Genomic DNA, 19,883 nt, shown 5'->3' with positions numbered 1-19,883 from the left:
GACAGGCTTGCCTAATACTTGACGGTGAGTATGGTCCATTGACAATTTTGAAATAACACTAATGTTACATATAATCATAAATTATGTAATCTGTGAGCACTTTTTAAAAAAAAATAGTAAGGTCTATCATTAAAAAATAAATATTTTTTTTATATGAATATTAGATTTACTTATGTTTTTAAAAATAAATATGCAATTTAAACGCACTTTGTGACTATAAATATTATTTTTACAAAGAAAGCAGGTAGCCTAGTTAGTTACATCGATCCTCTTGTCGTCTTGCTATAGTCAGTCAGACCAGTTGCACTGTTATATCTCATTTTTGCAAAAAATTTATTATGCATCAATTACTATTTATTCTCGCACCCAGTATCTATAGCGTTTTCATAAGGTGTGAGGGTTTTTCATAGGAAATTCTTCTCATCATCTACTATTCACTGTCCCGTACCCTACACATTATGAAAAATACCCTTACATCTTATGGAAAAAAAAAAAAGCTATTGATGTGGGTCTAAAAGTAAATAGTAGCTGATGCATAGAATTATTATTATTTTTTTTTTTTAAAGAAACCATCATCTTCATTGATATCAGATTGTCACTCAATACAATAACACTCCCTCTCTACAATTCTTTGAATACTATCAAGTATGTCTTCTATCCAAACTAATTCATTCTGTAAAAGTAAGCTTTCCTTTGCTAAAGTATGTGCTACTACATTGTTAGACCTATGTGTATATTGAACTATCCAGTTTATCCTCCCTTCTAACAGTTGTTTTATGCCTTCAGTTAAACTACCATAAACAGGAAAATCTTCACTTGCATTGTTGACAGCTTTGACAATCACTTGTGCATCTCCCTTGAAAATAACCTTTCCAAATCTAAGATCTCTGCATATTTCCATAGCCTTCCACAGAGCCTGAGCTTCAGCCACAGCAGGTTGATCTACATTGAACTTCTGACCTTCAACAGCAACTAAAAGTTCCCCATCTTCATCACGAATTGCTACCCCTATTCCCACCTTCCTTTGCTTCTTTTCTACTGTTGCATCTCAATTGGCTTTAACAAAACCTGTTCTTGGCTTGTCCCACCTCAGGGTTCTGCTGCTACCCTCCTCATTACTCCTCAGTACTGCCTTATTCATCTGTAGAGCTTGCTTGTACTCTTTCAAGTCATTATTTGCAATACTGATAACTTGACTTGGGGACTTAAATTTATCTTCAAAGATGCTCTCATTTCTTCTCACCCACAGGCCCCTCATCACCACAGCAACCTCCTCTAATTCTGATTCGTTAAGCTTAACAGTGAGTTTTTCCCACAAGGTCAACAAGTCATGTTCTTCACTCTTCATTTTCTGCATAACACTTAATGATTCTGACCATACATCACCAATTGCAGGGCATTGCCAAACCACATGCATAATAGTCTCCTCTTCTAATTTGCAAATAGGGCATAGGGGATTGTCTGTTATTTTCTTCAAGAAGAGATTTTTTTTATAGCAAGGAAGTCGTTTGTAGCTTTCCATAGGAAAAGCTTAACTTTCCTTGGAACATCCAACTTCCATATGCTGTCCCAGCCTTTGACCCTCTCCTCATGCCTAGAGTTTTCACCTCTAATGGCCTGCTTTCTTCCCATCTCCAAATGATACGCACTCCTAACAAAGAAAAGGCCTTTTTTTTATGGACCCCATACTAATTTGTCCTCCACTCCATGCTGCTAATAGGGATGCTGCAAATCTGGTCAGCCTCTTCCTTGTTAAAGATATTTTGAATCAAAAGAACATTCCAGTCCCATCTGCCTTGCATCAATTCACAAACTCTGGCTTCTTTATCCAAAACAAAAATAGGGGATTGGACCGAGAAAGATGAAGGGGTTGGAAGCCATCTGTTCTCCCAAATTTTGATTTTTTCTTCATTCCCCACCTTCCATTTTAGACCCTCCCTGAGCAAACTCAAAGCATTCCATACACTCCTCCACAAAAAAGAAGGTCTATGTCCCAGACTAGCTTCAAGCAATGACTTGTTTTTGTAGTATTTCTCTTTCAGAATCTTGGCAGCTATGGAAGTCTCATTTTGCAGGATCCTCCATCCTTGTTTAGCTAATAAAGCCAGATTGAAGCTCTCTAAATCCCTGTACCCCAACCCTCATTTTCCCTTCTGTCTCCCCATCCTTTCCTAGCTACACCAATGCACTCCATTACCACTTTTTGAATTTCCCCACCAAAACCTACCTAGCATGACATTGAGTTCTTTACAGAGTTGCTTAGGGAGCTGAAAAACACTCATAGTGTAAGTAGGCACAGCTTGAAGAACAGCTTTGATGAGTACCTATTTCCCTGCAGCAGACAAAAATGAATTCTTCCTGTTGTTGATTTTTCTCCAAACTTTCTCCTTAATGCCTCTAAAAGCATTATATTTTGAACTCCCTACAACAGTAGGAAGCCCCAAGTAATTCTCATAATTCCCTCTCAACACTGCACCACCTCCCTCCAATATCAATCTCTTGTCAACTTCCTTAGTGTTTGAACTGAAAAAGACAACAATTTTGTCCTTGTTGAGAAACTAACTAGAAGCCTTCTCATACAAACTAAACAAGCCATGAATCCTATCTCATTCCTCTATCTTGGCTCTACCAAAAAGTATGCAGTCATCAGCAAAAAGTAAGTGGTTTATTCGAGACCCCCCTCTTGAAACAGTCACACCCCTTGTCTCTCCTCTAAGATCTGAATTGTCGAACAAAGAACTAAGTCCCTCAGCACATAGGATAAACAAATAGGGAGACAAAGGGTCTCCTTGCCTCAATCCTCTCGAGGGCTTGATTAAGCAACTAGGTTTCCCATTGACTAGGACAGAATAAGAAACAGTAGACACACACTTCATTATCAACTCTATCCATTTCCCACAGAATCCCATTTTGACCATGACTACTCTCAAATAAGACCACTCTATCCTATCATAAGCTTTGACATGTCAAGCTTAATGGCCATACTCCCCACTTTGCCTTTTTTCCTCACTTTCATAGAATGCAACACCTCATAAGCAACCAAAATATTGCCTAAGATTAACCTCTCAGGGATGAAAGCACTTTGATTAGGGGATATAATTTCATTAAGGACCCCCTTCAGTCTATTTGCCAACACCTTGGCCATAATCTTATAGACTACATTACATAGATTGATGGGTCTAAAATCACTTGCTGCTTTGGGGACAGAAATCTTGGGAATGAGAGCTATATAAGTAAAGTTTGTAATCGAAGTTAAAGAGTTACCATTGAGCCATCTTAGCACATTGCTACTAACTTCCTCACCAATTGAGTTCCAATGTTTTTGGAAAAAACATGCTCCAAACCCGTCGGGTCCTGGGGACTTGAGAGGTGCCATGTGTTTTACAGCTACTTCAATTTCTTCTCTCGTAAAGGCTTTTGATAGCTGGTCATTCATGCTATTAGTCACACAAGGCTTTAAGCTATTCAAGCATTCCTCAATGTCACAACTCCTCGGATCTAAAGAGGCAAAGAGTTTTTCAAAAAAAAATTTAAGGACCCCTTCCAAGCCTTCTTGACTTGTGTACTCTCTATTATGTTCATCAACAAGCATCTGAATTCTATTGTTCTTCCTCCTCTCATTTGCACAACTATGAAAAAACTTGGTATTCTTATCTCCTAATTAGTACCAGTTAACCTTAGCCCTTTGCTTCCACTTCACATCATCTTTCTCAAGCAAAACTCCAATCTCCCTTTGTAATGCCTTGATGGCTGCAGTATTATGACTACCCTCATTTTTTAGTAACTCCTTTAGCAAAGCAGTTTTCTCAACCAGAGCTTTTTTGTGATCAAAAGCCCTTTGTTTACTCCATCTTACCAGAGCTTCTCTAGTCTCATTCAATTTGAAATTTATCCCCAAAGAGGGCTCCCTCCCCCTCGACCTTTCCTGCCAAACTGTGTTGATCACCTCTTCACAACTCTCATCCAAGGACCAACAAGCTTCAAATCTGAACAGTCTCTTATGGCGCCAAACCTTTTCATATTTTTGGTTCATGCACAGAAGAGTCGGCCTATGATCAGAACACCTAGCCATCAGTACTTCCACCCACCCATCTGCATGGTTTTCCTTCCATTTGGTGTTAGCTACAGCCCTATCCAATGTTTCTTTGGTGAAAGACTCGTCCTCATGCTTATTACTCCATATGTACTTGTCCCCCCTCCAACCCAAGTCAAACAAACCCCATCTTTCCAAGACTTCCCTGAACCTAGCCATCTGTCTTTCAATTTTCTATTTGCCCCCTCTCTTTTCGTCATGGGCCAGTATCTTGTTGAAGTCACCCACCACACACCACCCCTTGTCTTCTTGTGGTTTTAAAGAGCTTAGAAGTCTCAAAGTCTCTTCCCTTAAATTGGTATCTGGCTGACCATAAAAACCTGTTAACAGCCACTTGTCATTTCCTTGCACTTCTTTTATCCATGCATTAATATGCCATCTGGAATAATTCAGAACTTCAACTTCTAGAGGTTGTTTCCATAACAACATTAATCCACCCTTCTTTACTAAGGGTTCAATGATCAGACAGCCATCAAACTTCAACCTCCTCCTAATTCTTTCCCCACTAACCTTCCTCAATTTGGTCTCCATTAAGAACACAACATTCGGCAACTTGTCATCTACCAAATGGCAAAGGTCTTGAACTGTCCAAGGGTTCTCAGGCCCTCGGCAGTTTCAACTCAAGGTTTTCATAATGATAGGTGGGGATGCTGCATAGCTTCCACCTCTACTATTGAATACCCTTCAACATTCCCAGCCATAAGTCCTTCCATCCCTTTAGCTTTTTTACCTACTCTTCCCTTTTCTTCTATGTCCAACCCTAATCTCAACAACCTCTTAGAAGGTGAGATGTCAATGATCAATCCACTCTTATTTCCTTGGTCCTTGGCCTTCATTTTCCATGCAACTCTGACCCTTCCCATGCTACTGTTTGGATTCACCCCTTTGCACCCCTCCACCTCAATAATCCCTTTGTAGACAACCCCTCACCCTTCTTTGTACTCTTTCCCTCAAAGAATACCTTCCCCAAGCTACTGTTTGGATTCACCCCTTTGCCCCCCTCTACCTCAAGAAGTCCCTCTGATAGTAACCCCTCATCCCTCTCTATACTTTTTCCTTGAGAAAGCACCATCTCCCCCATCTCCTTAGAACTACTCTCCTCTTCAACCCTTTGCTCCACTACCTCCTGAATGGCAGGAACCACTTCCACCTCTTCCTCCATATATTGGTATGCCTCACCCTCCCTCTCCTTATCTAGCCTTCCTTCCCTTCCCTTAATAGTGTCTCCCACATTTCCACTACTCATACCTTCCATCACTGTTTTCTTAAACCTCTCAGATCTCATCATACCTTCTTTATTTTTTTGTCTATACCCAGCTCTCAGCCAAGCACCAAATTGGTGTTCCCCATTCAACTCCCCCTTACATCCCAGAGCACCATGGGCAATACATCCACACTTAAAGCAAAAGTAAGGGAGCTTTTCGTACCTTACAGGGACCCAGAGAGTCTTCCCCTTCAAGTTGATGGTCCTTCCTCTTGCTAGAGGTTTGTGTACGTCTACTTCAATTAGAACTCTGAGGAATAAGTCCCAACCATTTCCGTCTTCCTCTGTGTCTACCTCCACCACTTTGCCAAGTGTTCCACCAAGAACCTCCCATGTCTCCTTGTTCATACATTTTAGAGGCAAGCCGTGTAGCTGGACCCAGAATCTATCTGTATTGAAATACAATTGTTACGGAGGTGTGAGGCCATCGAAGTTCACCAGCACAAAAAGCGGGTTATCAAAGAGCCAAGGTCTCCCCTCCAATATTCTCTGTCTGTCCTCAAGATTGGCAAATTCCACCACAAAAATATTCAGCCCCACCTCGTGGAACTTTGCTCGTCTACTGATCCTCCAAATTTTTTCCATAACAGACTCAATCACACCCTTACTGATCTTCCTCTCTGCCCAAACTTTCCCTACTAAACTCACATATTCTTTATATTTCGAATCCACAGATTCAACTACATCAACGTCAATGTTCGCTGCCTCCTTCTCAGATAGTTTCAAATTCTCTCACCGATGCTCGAGCTCATTCATCTTGCCACCACCAATAAACCACAATCACCATTGAAAACTCGTACCCAACACCATAGGACTCTCTTCCCCTGTCGTGATTCTTTCTTTCCCACCAAAAAACTTTCTCTGCAACCACCAACACCGTCCTTAGAGTGCTGCGGAAATACTCCAAAAACAATACCTCCACTCCCAACCACCACTGATTCCGTTAGAATCCTGGTGGACCCCACTTCACCTAAGCTCCTTCTAGAGAGAAAAAGCGAGAGAAGACACTGCGTATGAGAATTGACATTTAGGAGCACATTTATGCATAGAATTCTTCTTTTCATAGAATATGAGAATGTTTTTTATAGGATAAATATGGAGTGGTGAATAGTAACTGATGAAAAAAAACATTTATTTCCCAAAAGATACTACGGACATCTTCGATTGCTACAGATCATTCTCTCCCCGTCAGAATTTCGGCTCACACATTCACAGCTCGTATAAATTACAAAATAAATATCGGACAAAAAATCAACAATTAATATCGAATATAGAATTTTAATTTGTAGTATGTATTAATAGGAAATGCTAGGGTGCCCGTTTTGGACCCCCGTTAAGTTTTCCCGGTGGTTTTTTTTTTTTTTTTTGACTTAGTGATTAAGAAAATATTGTTTAATAATATTGTGAATTTTTTTCTTTTTTAAAAAATATTTAAAAATGTTAAAAAAGTAATGTGAAAAAAAAAACAAAAAATCTTTAAAATTTTTTTACATCATTTTTTTAACACTTTTAAATATTTTTTAAAAAAAGAAAAAAATTCACAATATTATTAAACAGTATTTTTTTAATCACTAAATCAAAGAAAAAACTAAAAAAAAAAAAAAAAAAAAAAAAACAAACAATCGGGAAAACTTAAGGGGAGCCCAAAACGGGCTCCCTATCATTTGCCATGTATTAATATATTTCAGTTCAATAAGATTGGCTACTATATTGACTTTCGAAAATATATATATATATATGAGAGATACTATGCATTTTCTTCTTTTTAAAACAATTAATTATTAACAAAGAAAAGGACCTTCTACGATATAAAAAAAATAGAATTTCTCTCTTCTTAATTTTTCAAACAAAATACAAATAGTTCTTCAGCCACTAGGCCTTATATTATTAGATTTATTTATTAATTAAAAAAATGTATTTCTCAGATCATTTAGAGCTTAAACAAACATCTTTATCATCGAACCAACGATAATCACACCGACCCCATATGCAGCATGTGAAACATGTTACAAAGAAGTGTGCGGTTTTAGTCAATTGGAGCATATGCCATCCAATATGTAGTTCTTCTCTTTCATAGTTTTTTGTCAAAGCATAGTCGAATTATATTAAGCATTTCTACAATTTTCCTCAATTTCTTTGTTCCGACTATAAAATATGTCACTTTAAACTTTAGAAATAAAGTAATATTCTTCTTTATTTTAGATTTTTTTCATTCTTAGTCATACGTATTATGTATATTTCAAGTGATTGTTATTTAAAATTAGCATTAGATTATGCAAATGAAAATCTAAAATTTGTATAATATGATATGATTTTACATTTGACTATTCCACTCAAAACTTATTCTCACGGTGGATTATCCATCTATTAGTCAAAATAATAATAAAATATTATACATTTAATAATATTTTTTTTCAAATTTTTTTTTTCTAAATTAAGAGTTACATGGAAATATTAATGTTATACAATATAAGACTTAGATAAAGATATAGATGGGTCCTGGAGTACAGCAAATACATTCTAAATATTTAATACATCATCATTAAACTTATTTCAAACATAATGTTACTATCATATTCTCATGATCAGTACAACCAACCAGTGAAAGTTGCGTTAAATCCCAAGTAGCATCTCAGACAGACCAAGGTATGTGCTTGTTCTATGTCAATACTTGTTCTTTTATTAGGCTTGATGCACTATGTATAGAGGTTGGATTGGAAAAAATCTGAGGGAAGAGAGAGACCGCTTCTAGAGGAAGAAAATAATAAACAAACATTTGGTTGAACTATAGTATTAAGTCAAATCTGACCGAAGGAGTCGAATCACTGTAGCTAAAAGTCATTTGGTTGTACATTTGCATAATCCAATGCAGCCCGTTTTCATGTTTTATTAGTCATTTGACCTTTTGCATTTGCATTTGCATTTGGATATTCCAATGTGAATGCTCCAGATTGATACAATCATTTGAAATGCATCACATCAACAAGTGTCATCTCATTTTATCTAATTATTACAGTTTTTTCAAACTTTAAAATAAAATAAAATAAACAATTCAACTTTTTTAATTTACAAAATAAAAATAATATTATAATAATAATTTATTTGACTTTTAATTTTCATCTCATCTTGTACCAAGCAAGTCCTAAGTATAGCATTCCTTTCGGACATAATACCTGGCATACCCACAACTATTTTAAGAGCTTAACCAATTAAAAGTGAGTAAGATTATCCATTCCAATCTCTTCTCTAGCCATTTCTATTAAAAAGTATTAATGTATAGAGTTTTCATTTCTGTTAATTGAACATGTTAGTGCTGATTTTAATTAGTTTGACCAGTCCCCAAAGAACTTTTGAAAAGTTCTCTAACCTCATATCTAATTAGTAGTTAAATAACTAAACAGATTAGGCTAATTTTGTGCGGGTCAATGATCTTTGTCCTAAAATACTCAACACAATTATCATGATTTTTTAAAATTCATGAGAACCTTTGGTTTAATTGACTAATTTAAAGAGGCTAATCTTACCAACAGGTATCAATATTGCTACGTTATAGCAGCCCATGAAAAAAAAATGCTATATTATAGCAAATTGAAATTGAAGATTTTCCTAAGGATATAATACTTTCTTCCTACTTTTATCCTATCAATGTGACACCGATCATAATTCTTGGATCATATTGCCTATTTGGGAGAAATACCTTATTTTTGTACATGTTTATTATTGAGATTACATGCTCAATAAAAAAGATATTCATGATTAACTCAATAACTTTTTTAGTGGGTGTCATAGTAAAACACTTACAATTTTGTAAAATATATAGTTCCAACTTCCATCACTGCTAAGGGTGGCAATTCGTGTTTTTGGATCGTGTTCGTGCCGTGCCAAATCATGAATATTTGACTATATAGGACAACCCAAACCCAACCCATTAAGCTAAACATGTCAAACTTTCAAACCCTAACCCAACCAATTCAGATAACGGGTCATGTCATGTCACCCGTTTTGATCCATTTAACAATTAATTAGAAATAGATAAACACAACACAACTAATTTAAACTGGTTTTATATAAATTGGTTAAACTAATATGCATAATTCATTTGTCATGATTAACATAATTTCACATAAAAGTTAAAAATCTCTATTTATTAGTAGCCACGATATCTTTTAAAAAAAAAGACTATTTACTAAAAAAAAAATATCAATACTTTTCAAATTTTAACACATAATAAAATCAAACAAAAGCTACAATAATCAATATGAGCATAGCTTCATAATTACAATCCCGACAATAAAACATAAACGTACTGAAAAATAAAAATATTACAACTCAACATTAATAAAATTGTGATTTTGAAATAAAATCAAAACGGGTTGATTTCAGATTAAGCGGGTTGACCCGTTTATAAATCGTATCTTAACAGATCAACCCATTTTGACTCAAACTTGTTAACATCAAACCCAAACTTATTAATTTCGTATTGTGTTCGTATTAGACTTACAGATTGTGTCACATATTGCCACCCCCAATCACTGCCCATAATATTTATTATTGTTCTTGTAAATAATAGGATATGGATAGAAACTTATAAGTAATTCAAATACCTCCAATGCTCACGTCATTCTTACCATTAAAGAAAAAACAAATCCTCCCAAAACACAAAGCAAATAGTCCCCAAACACCAAAAAGTTTAGGGAGAAATGGAAATATTGGTCGAGTCCCCTGTATTCCTTGCACGCAAAGCAACTGATGGTCTTCTATAATGGATTCACGCTGCAAATATGACCTAAAAATGTACATCTGGTTTGACATGCTTTGAGTTCATTTTCATGCATTTAAACGATTGCAACCTTGTTTAATTTTGTGATTAGCAGTCGGGGAAGTTAAACTTGGAACAAAAAAAACTTGGATCATATTTCCTGAGCATGAAAATCTCTATGTGCAGTGAGTAATTCAATCAATCATATACCGACTGTCCCGAGGCCTCAATAAACAAAAATGGGGCAGATTGAGTTGTCTAAATAAACCACCATTTGATCTCACATATATTACAATGAACAGAGACTTGTCTCAGAAACTGGTGTGCCAGATAGCCTCATCGCCCTCCCCACAGCGTTGGTGCACCTCCTCCATTCTTTCCACTGATCTGCAAATGCCACTGCAGCTCCAGTCAAAGGATGCAGCACAAGGATTTCCTGCTTGAGCCTTCCACTCGCAATCTGTCAGAAGAAATTAAACTTTCAGAACTATGCATCTCTCTAATGCAGCACATTGTCATATCCAGTAATATGCAAGTCGTAGCTATCAAAATGGGAAACCTTAAAAAGGAACTAACAAGGGAGGAAACCAAGAAAGGAGCTTTCATTGTTTACAAACTCAGGTGCATGTCCGCAAGCATCTTACCAGGCGGCGTTGCACAGCAGAGGCTCCGGTCATCAATGTGCTCAACATCAAGGCCGATAAACCAAGAACCCAAAGAGACATCTTCATTTGCATATTTATGAAGTATGTGCCTACAGAGGGAAAACATAAATAATTGACAGTTTTAAGTGGAATAATAAGTATAGAATGATTTCATTGAAGAAATTACCGATTAACTGAAATATATGTAGCCAAATCCTTGGAGAGCACATATATTTGCCCTGTCGCATGCCTAAAGTACTTGTTTCCATCCTCACCAAATTTCCAGTATTCTGGTTCATGGTATTTTATTCCTCTGCATTTGGTAGCCAAAGGTACATCTAATGAATGACATCCATAAATGTTCTAACAACTAAACAAACCACAGGGAAAAAAAATGACAGCTCACTTCTGTGACAGGACAGGTCCAGACTTCATGCAACCAATATAAACGCGTGGCTTTGATCTATGCCGGGCCAAGGTCGAACCAACCATACCTGTGAAATATTAAAAGAATGAATTAAATGCCCCTAATATTGCACCTTTCTTTGAAGATAGAGACAGTTAATAATGGAGATACACCAACCAAGATTTATGTGCACGTCATCATCGACTTTGATATAGAAGTCAGCATCCCACTTAGCGGCAGCTGTTGAAAAGTATATTTGAGTTTTTGAGGACAATTCATGATATCCTTCAATATGATTCTGCAAAGTAAAGAAGTAACTCTGCATAAGCTCAGAGAAGAAATTTTAATCAAAGGATAACTTGCAAATTCTAACCACCATGAAAAGCTGACCGGGTATTTTGGAAAGTTTAGTTCCTTAGGTCCGGATCTACCAGCAACATTTTCTTCTTTTATGCTAATGCATTCTAAATTTTTATAATTGTTGATATGACCAAAAGAGAAACAACATTGTAAATACCATGCATCATAGATATGTTTGATCTATCTAATTGTGAGATGTACATCTAACTAATATTGAGTTTCAATGTCATTAAACAGTTTTCCAAGTCATAATTTGAAGATTGAAATAATAGTATCTTGTATAAAATTTGGTAATAGCCTCTCAATATCGCTATTGTACTTAAATAAGTATTGACTTTTTATCCACATTTTGTTTTGTGTATTTTATTGTGCACATATGTTGTAATTTTTCTGCTATTAAAATATCAATTAAATTATTAAATTTCCACCAGCTTAAGTTTTTAGGATAATTGGTGACTTAATATGATATCAAAATAGATTCCAAACCCTGACTTACATTTCACCCCACAATTAATTAAGTATTCCATGTATTACAGTATTAGACCCACTTATTAAGGAGAACAGGCCTACATGTGAGGAAGAGTGTTAGAATATAAATTAAATTATTAAATTTACCTTTTCCCCTCAGCTTAAACTTTTGAAACAATGGGTGATTTACAACTTATTATATCTTGTAATATGAGTTTTCGACTTTCAACATAATTTTCAATGTTGCAATTATTTTACGATTTTAATCAAACCACTTGATCCACTAGTTGAACCAGTGAGCCAGTGACCTAAACCAGATCCTTCTATGCTCCTGGTTTAATAATATTACACTTAGAGATAACTACCGATCAGAAAAAGAATAATTGATGACTAGAGATAACAGATCAACTCGGTCCCAAGCAGTTTACCATACCAGACGTAAGAAATCCTTGTTTTGCTCATTTTCTGCATCAATAGCACGATCCAGTACACCACCTGGAGTTGCACTAATGTCCACCAAATTTAAACCAGTATATTTTGTCAAGATTATTAATATGAACCAAGCAAATGCTGTGTACTAGGGCTATGCCTATTGTTCTATTAATAAATTTATGATTGCTTAGTAAAAAAAAAAAAATGAATCAAGCAAATGTAGTATGCAAATTTCTCTCAGGTTCAAGAAAAATCACCTGTGTCCAATGACAAATCGAATTATAATTCCCTTATCTGTTTCCAACTTCCTTAACCCTTCCCCTAATTTGAAAAATAGCCAAAGTGTGTTTAGCAGTCAGTTCACTTCAACATGTACTTAATATCTGAGAGGATGGTCATTAAGTTTTGGACTGAACCTCGGGGCATCCATGTCTCTCTGATTGATTCTCGTCGCTTTCTGCTGCTGAATGCAGTAATGATTCCCATAACAAAGAAAACCTTCTGACGCTCCTTAAATTGCTCACTTCCCGATTTTGTAACTATTGGAGATCCTTCCTCATTGTTAACTTTGGAAGCTCTAGATGCAGCTAGCTGCATCTCTAATGAGGAGATTGTTTTATCTAATGTCCTGAAAATATTGGACATTGATGTGTCATATATATGAATTACATGACAGAAAGTAAGATGATTACAACATGTAAGATGTAGCCAGATAACTTTAAAACGTTACTCAGGAGGCTATAGAAAGTTACATTATTACATCGTGTGTTTGTGAAACTTGAGATAGGATGTCCCCTGTCTGAAAAGAAGCATCCTGTAATAACATGAAGAAGGCTATAAGGATGTGGTAATAAAAGATGTGGAGCTTATGATGACAATATTCTTGAGACTTGCCTTCTTCTCACAGTTGTCTATGGGATGGAGAGGTCTTGATTCATGTTGCTCAACTGATGAAGCCTCTCTGTCCATTGTAACTGGATCAGGAATAGCCCAGAACCTATGAAATAGATAATAATCAACTCAGTGACAAATATGTAAAAGGATAACAGAAATTCAGAAATGATTCAACCTATGACTCTAAAATCTATCAAGTTTGTTTGTGTTGACCAGCACATAAAGAGAAATGCAGAAATCCTAATGACTTGTCTAGTCGGATAAGGGATCCTCATGATCTCTATCTGACAATTAATTTAAAATGTGATACAGTAGGACTGCCAAACAATTCCAATCCAGGACGCAAGCATCTTGAAGTTCAGGAAGCAGTTCAGCAACATACAAACTAGGGTTGGGTTGCCTGAACAACTCAAGACCAAGCAAAGGGATATTGAACCTGTCAAGGAGTTTGTTGCAAGGTGGCAAGCCCCTACTTTTGCCTGTCCCCAGAAGTTTACTCAGTAAACTCCTAGGACCCTTGTGACATCCATATGAAACAATGAATTAAACTGGCATACACACTTATGGGATTGTGAAACACTAAAAATGTTGAAAAATCTGTAAGACAATAAAGAAGCCAGATGATGGAAGATTTAAACCATAAGATACCACATATCACATTTTTGTGTCTTGCTGCCAGCTACATACGTGGGTTAAATGATACAGTTCCCACATACAAGTTGTGGGTGTTGATAAATTACCATTAGCAAACTGTGACTGCACAATAAGGCACCAATCTTTAATGGGCAGAAAATTGTCTACAACGGATGGGATGAATAAACAGCAGTGTTATTTCCAATGCATTTGAGAATTAGTTTTTTTTTTTTTTTTTTTTTTTTTGTTATAAGAAAATTTATTGATCTTCATAATTAGGTAAAGCCCAAGTACACAGGTAGTTTACAAGAGAGAAATACCTAATTAGGCATTTGAGAATTAGTTCAAAAGCCGATATGTAAAATACATGGACCAATCTCTGGTATATATTGGAAGTATTACCCCTAGTGAAGTTCCAAATGAATGTAATGATCATAGCCATATAATCCAAAGCAAACATTTGTTATGCGACAGACATGCAATGTGCAACTCAATATCAATATCAGTAATCCCACTAACTCTCATGTTTTTCCCATTAGCCGCTCTAAGAGTTGGGGACAACCAGCAATCTCCCGTAATCAAACGCAACTTTAAAAACAGACTTCTAAGCTACTGCAGCAACAAGTTCCCCGCATTAGGGAAAGATAAGGCCAATTAAACTAAGTTCACCATTGTCCAGAACTAAGCATCATCAAGTTTACGCCTTGCTTTACCGAAGTGCCAAGAGAGATCCTACAACACATAAGTCAGCAGTACTGGAGGTCTTATACAACAACTAATTACACAAATGACAGCAGAATTTGTAATCTTGAACCTGGAATCCCAGCACAGGTACCCAAAAGTCTATAAACTTAAGGATCGAATCTATTCATAAAGATATAATTTCATTTTTTTCCTGCATCAGAACCTCAAAACCTTAAAAAAAAAAAAAAGTAGCCAAAGACGCAACCCATTAGCTCGAAAGATCATTACAATGAAAGCTTCAACCCTATTAGAAACAGCGGCAAATCGAAAAGTTGACACTTCAACACGAGATCTTAGTCGTGCACGAGAGAGAGAGAGAGTACCTGTTGACAACAAGAACACCCAAGATGAAGCTGGCGATACAGAGGCCAAGAACCCATCTGGTGGAGACGCCATTGCCAGCCTTGTGAGGTCTGCTCAGACCCATTTTCAATCTCCAAAAAAGCTTCAGCTTTATAAGGAAGCGTCTGTGTTACAAATCAGAGAAAGCAGGGGATCCCATTAGAGAATGAGAAGCACCTACACGGACTATGGAGAGAACAAGTAGAAAAGGCGACGATGTTAAAAAATCACTCGGAGAATGGACATCATCACTAGCAAATTACGTTCGGTTTCATTGTTTTGTCACGGGACAACGTTAAAAAACACGAAATTTAACAAAAGTCGGGAAAACCTCAGGTACCAATAATGCCCTTTTATTGCCAACCAAAGCTGGGGCTCTCACATCTGCAACTGTGCGCAGTTCTGTGCTCTGTTCCTTTTCTTCTCTTTCTGTCCGGAGCTGACAGCTTTTTTCTGTTTTCTTTGGACATTATTGTAAAACTTTTGTTTTCTTATATATTTTCTTTTGGTTTTCCTTTCTGGAAAGCGTAAATCTCAAGCGTTTTTGTGTATTTTCCCGGAAATTTATCCTTAACCAGTTAACCACACCAAAAATATAAGAAAAACATTATTATTGAGTACCAACAATATTAATATTTGATCCAACAAGTCCGAAATATTGATTTATTTCTTATAATGATTATAAGATGCAACTAATCCCACAATATGACATTTTGCTATAGATTGGCCACTTTATGGAATATACCATAATTTTGACATTTTGATTGTATGTTGAAACTTGAAAGCAACCCTCAAACTTTTTTGTACAGTGATGTATTCACTCCTATAGATCAAGACCTCATATTCTTTTCTTTTCTGTATTTTCTTTTTCTTTTTCTTTTTTTGGTTTTGAAAATCATGCTTTCACTTTCAGTGAGCAACCAAAGGACATTCAACAACAACAATTTGCCAGATTCAAAGATGGCACTCCTCAGTATCAGCTAAATCGGTTTATAGATAAATGCAGAGCTAATTTGGCCAATATATGCAGAGTCCTACCTGCCTCTCATTCAACATGATTCATGCATCTTTAATGAGAAGATGAGATGAGATGAGATGAGATGATTTATGAAGAGTAATGAAATTATTAATTGAAATTAAATGAAATGAGATTTCATTTCATCTCATCTCTGTATCTAAACGGATCCTATATCTGTTCCTAAATCACGACATAAAAATGGAAGCTTGAAGAACAACTTTGTCCTCAACAACTGTCGGATCTGAACAAAATAACTTGGGATACATCAATTTCTAGCAGATTCCCACTGGCCTTCTGCAGTTGTTGGATCAAGAGCTACATAATTGTAATAATTGGTATATTTTTCTTATTTGGATAACTTCTCTACCCAAAGTGGGAGAAAGAAACCCGATTCAGTAAATATAATCAATCATCAGATTCAACCGCATTGATCCAATCATGTAAATTGAGTAGTTGATATGGTCATCTAATTAATAATTAATATATTAAAACTTGGGTGCTCCATGTTTCATTCTGACACGTAATATTATACAATATAATAATACAATGGCTTGCATTCATTTTCTTAGCTCTTTTAATTCATGTTTTAGTATTGCGTCAAGTACAAGGATTATTATACCACGTAGACTTCAATAATCCGCCACCAATCAAAAAAATAAAATAAATCAAATCAATATTTATTACTTTATTGATGTATTTTCTTTTTTTTTTTATATTGTTATCTTAACTTATAGTTACATAACAGCTTATACATCCATTTGGATTAAAAAAAAAAGTGTCGTCAGTTTGGTTAATTAATTAATTTAGTATCGAGAGATCTATACGATATCAATAAAAATATCTGTTTTTTTTTTTTTTTAATAGTTTTTTACCGGAAAAATAAATACATAAAAAAATAAGTGTTGGCTGTTTTTTTGGACACCTATTATTTTTCTTAGGCAACCGAAAAGGTTCGAGACCTCCAATAATAACCTCGATCTCTTCAGCATATCGAGAAGAAAAAATAGTAGGGGCAGTTCGGTCCAAGTAAATTTAAAGAGTTTATAGTACAAGATTCAAAAATCAAAAGCGGGGAGGGGGGTATGGATCTAATCGTAAAATCGTGGATTAAAGGCAAGGGTAGTACAGTCATACGCTGCCAGGGTGTTAAAGAGCTTATAGGTACAAGATGCACGTCTGCCCATGATTAGCTGATGTTTTTGGAATAGGAACTATTTATGAATAATGCTATTCGGCTACTTATAGCTCATATGGCCCTTTTGACGCTGTGTATATTAAAAAAAAAAAAAACTAAAAACAAGGGTCAGAAAATGAATAAAAGGAATCTAGAATTTTATTTTTTATTTTTATTTTTAGACGCCTTTTTAGTTTAAATATATATTTTTTATTTTAATAAACCACGTGGCGTTACGTGGTGATGTTACGTAAATAGGACCATTTGAGCGATAAGTTTTAGATGGTTCAGTAGTAGTACTCATTATTTATACTTAAGACTGTAATTGATTCGAACCAAGCCAGTCTTTGGATTGTTGAGCTTGGCTCAACTCAAAAAATTCGAGTTCGAAATTTTTCACCGATATTTGTTCAAACTCGGCTTGATAAGCTAAGTTTTCAACTTGAACTCGAACTCAATTAAAAAAAAGCTCGAGTCGAGTCAGCCAAGCCGAAATTGTTTATTTATAATTTTTGAATAAAATTTAATAATTAAGAAATTAGATAAATCAAAAATAAAATATCTAAATTTAATGTAATTTTTACAAATAACAAGTATACTCTCTATTGAATTAAAAAACTATAAAAAATTATAAATAATTAATATGTAACTAGTTTAAATTTATCCATAATAACCATATATAATATATCTATATAAATTACTAATACATATAGATAATATGATAGTATATATCAAATTTCATATATGATTCCTACATACTAGTATATGAAATTATTAAACCTTATCAATTAATTATTGTACAAATTATAAAATAGCTATGAAGTACATTCAATATATAGGTATAAGTAATTAGGTTACATACTATATATTTAATTATAAAAAGTGTTATGCTTATATTATTAACAATATATGTATGTATGTATGTATGTATACACATTTATCAATATATGAATGAGTTTTAATTGAGTTAAGCTACTGAGTCGACTCAAGTATAAATGAGAAGATTTTAACGAGTTTTAGCTGAGTCGAGTCGAGTTTAACCTGGTATGTGTCATTTACTAATTGGACAGGTATTTGTTGTCACGGGAGATTTTTTTTTTTTTTATGAGTCGAGTTTGATGTGAGTGAGTAACGAGCGAGCTATCAAACGTTCTGGTTCATTTGTAATCATATTTATATTTAGAAGGATGTTTGGGTTAAAGTTAAAATTAGAGGTGCTACCTGCACCTTTCCCCTGCCCCTGCCCTTACCCCTGCATGGGCAGGGGACATGTTGGGCCCCTAGACACCGACCATGCCCCCCCATGGATGGGTGCCCTGTATGAATTTTAGGAGGAGATAGATTGGCCTAATAGGCTGAGTGCCCATCATGGGCCTTAATGGGCACATCACTCATAACTTGTTTCTAGGTCATTTTTAAGCCAAAAATCTTACTTTTGGGTCAATTTTTGCCCAAAACTTGTTTTTACTTCCATTTTGACCCAAAAACCTGTTTTCAACTTTTCACTTCAGTTGAAATAAATGTATAAAAAATAAAATTAAACGTTCTCTAAATATAAAGAAACCTAAGAAACTTGCTAACTAATACTTCTAAGTATAAACTATTTATATTAATCTAAAATTATTAAAAATTAATCTAAAAATATTACAAATTGTCAAATAGCTTGAATGAATAACAATGTTATTACCATTGAAATATAAATACATTCAAGAACAAGGAAATAAAGGTAACATAGCAACCATTTGGGGTTTTTAAGCAACTTCATATAACCTGAAAAAAAAAAAACCAAAAAAAAAAAATCAGAATATGAATAATATGATATCTCAAAAATAAAAGAATGTCAATTTGAAAAAAAAAAACAATAACATTATTAACATATGTATAGACTACAAATAATTAACTAACAAAGTTAACAAACCAATGATGATGTATCAAAGTCAAATTGAGTCCAATATAGATTGAGATGAAATATTATTTTCAAAGTAATCCCTACAACAATTGAATTGAAAATAAGTTTTTCAAATAAATATAACACAATCTATTATAAGTAAAAACAAAATAATGAATTAAAAGTGATTATTGCTTCTAACATTATCTTCCTTGTTGCTCTTTGTAAAGTCTACCACCTCCAGAACCAGAATTGGCTTCTCTTTTATCTAATTCTGAATGCAAATCAAAACATCTATAATGTTAGGAGGCAATGAACTTAAAAATGGATCCAGTATGCGTCCCATAATACTAAATGCATACTCTGAGGCTTCAGTAAAAATAGGGACATCCAAAGTTCTACGGGTTATCTTTCCAAGAATGAAATACTTGACGGCATTTACTTTCTACCAAGTTAAGATATCAAACTGCTTCGCATATGGTTGTAGATCTGCTGACAAGTATCTTTCCAAGTTCAATTGTAGTCTAAATTCTTCTGAAACTCTTAGGTATCGCCAAACTCATATTCCACTTACACCTTTTTGGCCTATTAACTTCAGGAAGAAGTGATGCGGTGGATGGTGGAACATCTATATTAACACCCATGAATGTGGCGAACTCATCATACAACCTATTGATTGTATCCTTAACCCTTAGCACAAGTTGATACACCCTTCTATTCCTGGATACTTTCCCAATCATAATAGTTGGACTGTCCCAATCTCC

General features: G+C 35.1%; 3 protein-coding genes across 4 annotated transcripts; all 3 read right to left on the bottom strand.

Annotated features, from left to right (window-relative positions):
- Window positions 1-2,324: 2,324 nt before the first annotated feature.
- Window positions 2,325-2,918, bottom strand: LOC121235499. The gene is made up of 2 exons (XM_041131846.1): window positions 2,677-2,918; window positions 2,325-2,523 (listed from the first exon to the last, which is right to left on the bottom strand). The coding sequence occupies exons 1-2, from the start codon at window positions 2,916-2,918 to the stop codon at window positions 2,325-2,327; spliced, it is 441 nt and encodes a 146-aa protein (XP_040987780.1).
- A 743-nt stretch (window positions 2,919-3,661) lies between these two features.
- LOC121235497 lies at window positions 3,662-4,252 on the bottom strand. Its single transcript, XM_041131845.1, has one exon. It carries the CDS (start codon window positions 4,250-4,252, stop codon window positions 3,662-3,664), a length of 591 nt encoding a protein of 196 aa, XP_040987779.1.
- A 5,994-nt stretch (window positions 4,253-10,246) lies between these two features.
- Window positions 10,247-15,505, bottom strand: LOC121235927 (beta-1,6-galactosyltransferase GALT31A-like). 2 transcript variants are annotated; one of them, XM_041132367.1, is made up of 12 exons: window positions 15,371-15,505; window positions 15,021-15,164; window positions 13,321-13,423; window positions 13,179-13,240; window positions 12,843-13,054; window positions 12,684-12,747; window positions 12,428-12,500; window positions 11,344-11,464; window positions 11,167-11,254; window positions 10,948-11,073; window positions 10,761-10,870; window positions 10,247-10,576 (listed from the first exon to the last, which is right to left on the bottom strand). In XM_041132367.1, the coding sequence occupies exons 2-12, from the start codon at window positions 15,122-15,124 to the stop codon at window positions 10,428-10,430; spliced, it is 1,212 nt and encodes a 403-aa protein (XP_040988301.1). In that variant the 5' UTR covers window positions 15,125-15,164; window positions 15,371-15,505; the 3' UTR covers window positions 10,247-10,427. The 2 variants fall into 2 exon arrangements, with proteins under 2 accessions (XP_040988301.1, XP_040988300.1); XM_041132366.1 differs by having other exon boundaries at window positions 15,021-15,225; window positions 15,371-15,492.
- Between the last annotated feature and the right edge of the window lie 4,378 nt (window positions 15,506-19,883).

The sequence above is a fragment of the Juglans microcarpa x Juglans regia genome, chromosome 6D (genome assembly GCF_004785595.1).
Source record: "Juglans microcarpa x Juglans regia isolate MS1-56 chromosome 6D, Jm3101_v1.0, whole genome shotgun sequence".
NCBI classification, from domain to species: Eukaryota; Viridiplantae; Streptophyta; class Magnoliopsida; order Fagales; family Juglandaceae; genus Juglans; species Juglans microcarpa x Juglans regia.
This window is presented reverse-complemented; position numbering and strand designations above follow the sequence as displayed.

Excerpts from the sequence above, each read along its gene's own strand:
- LOC121235499 (XM_041131846.1), bottom strand. The coding sequence starts at position 2,918 with ATGGTCAAAATGGGATTCTGTGGGAAATGGATAGAGTTGATAATGAAG. Across the intron at positions 2,524-2,676 it reads GTGACTGTTTCAAGAGGGGG|TTCAAACACTAAGGAAGTTG; the intron begins GTCTCGAATAAA and ends TGTCTTTTTCAG.
- LOC121235497 (XM_041131845.1), bottom strand. The coding sequence starts at position 4,252 with ATGGCTAGGTTCAGGGAAGTCTTGGAAAGATGGGGTTTGTTTGACTTG.
- LOC121235927 (XM_041132367.1), bottom strand. The coding sequence starts at position 15,124 with ATGGGTCTGAGCAGACCTCACAAGGCTGGCAATGGCGTCTCCACCAGA. Across the intron at positions 13,241-13,320 it reads TAGACAACTGTGAGAAGAAG|GATGCTTCTTTTCAGACAGG; the intron begins GCAAGTCTCAAG and ends ATGTTATTACAG. Across the intron at positions 10,871-10,947 it reads ACATATATTTCAGTTAATCG|GCACATACTTCATAAATATG; the intron begins GTAATTTCTTCA and ends TTCCCTCTGTAG.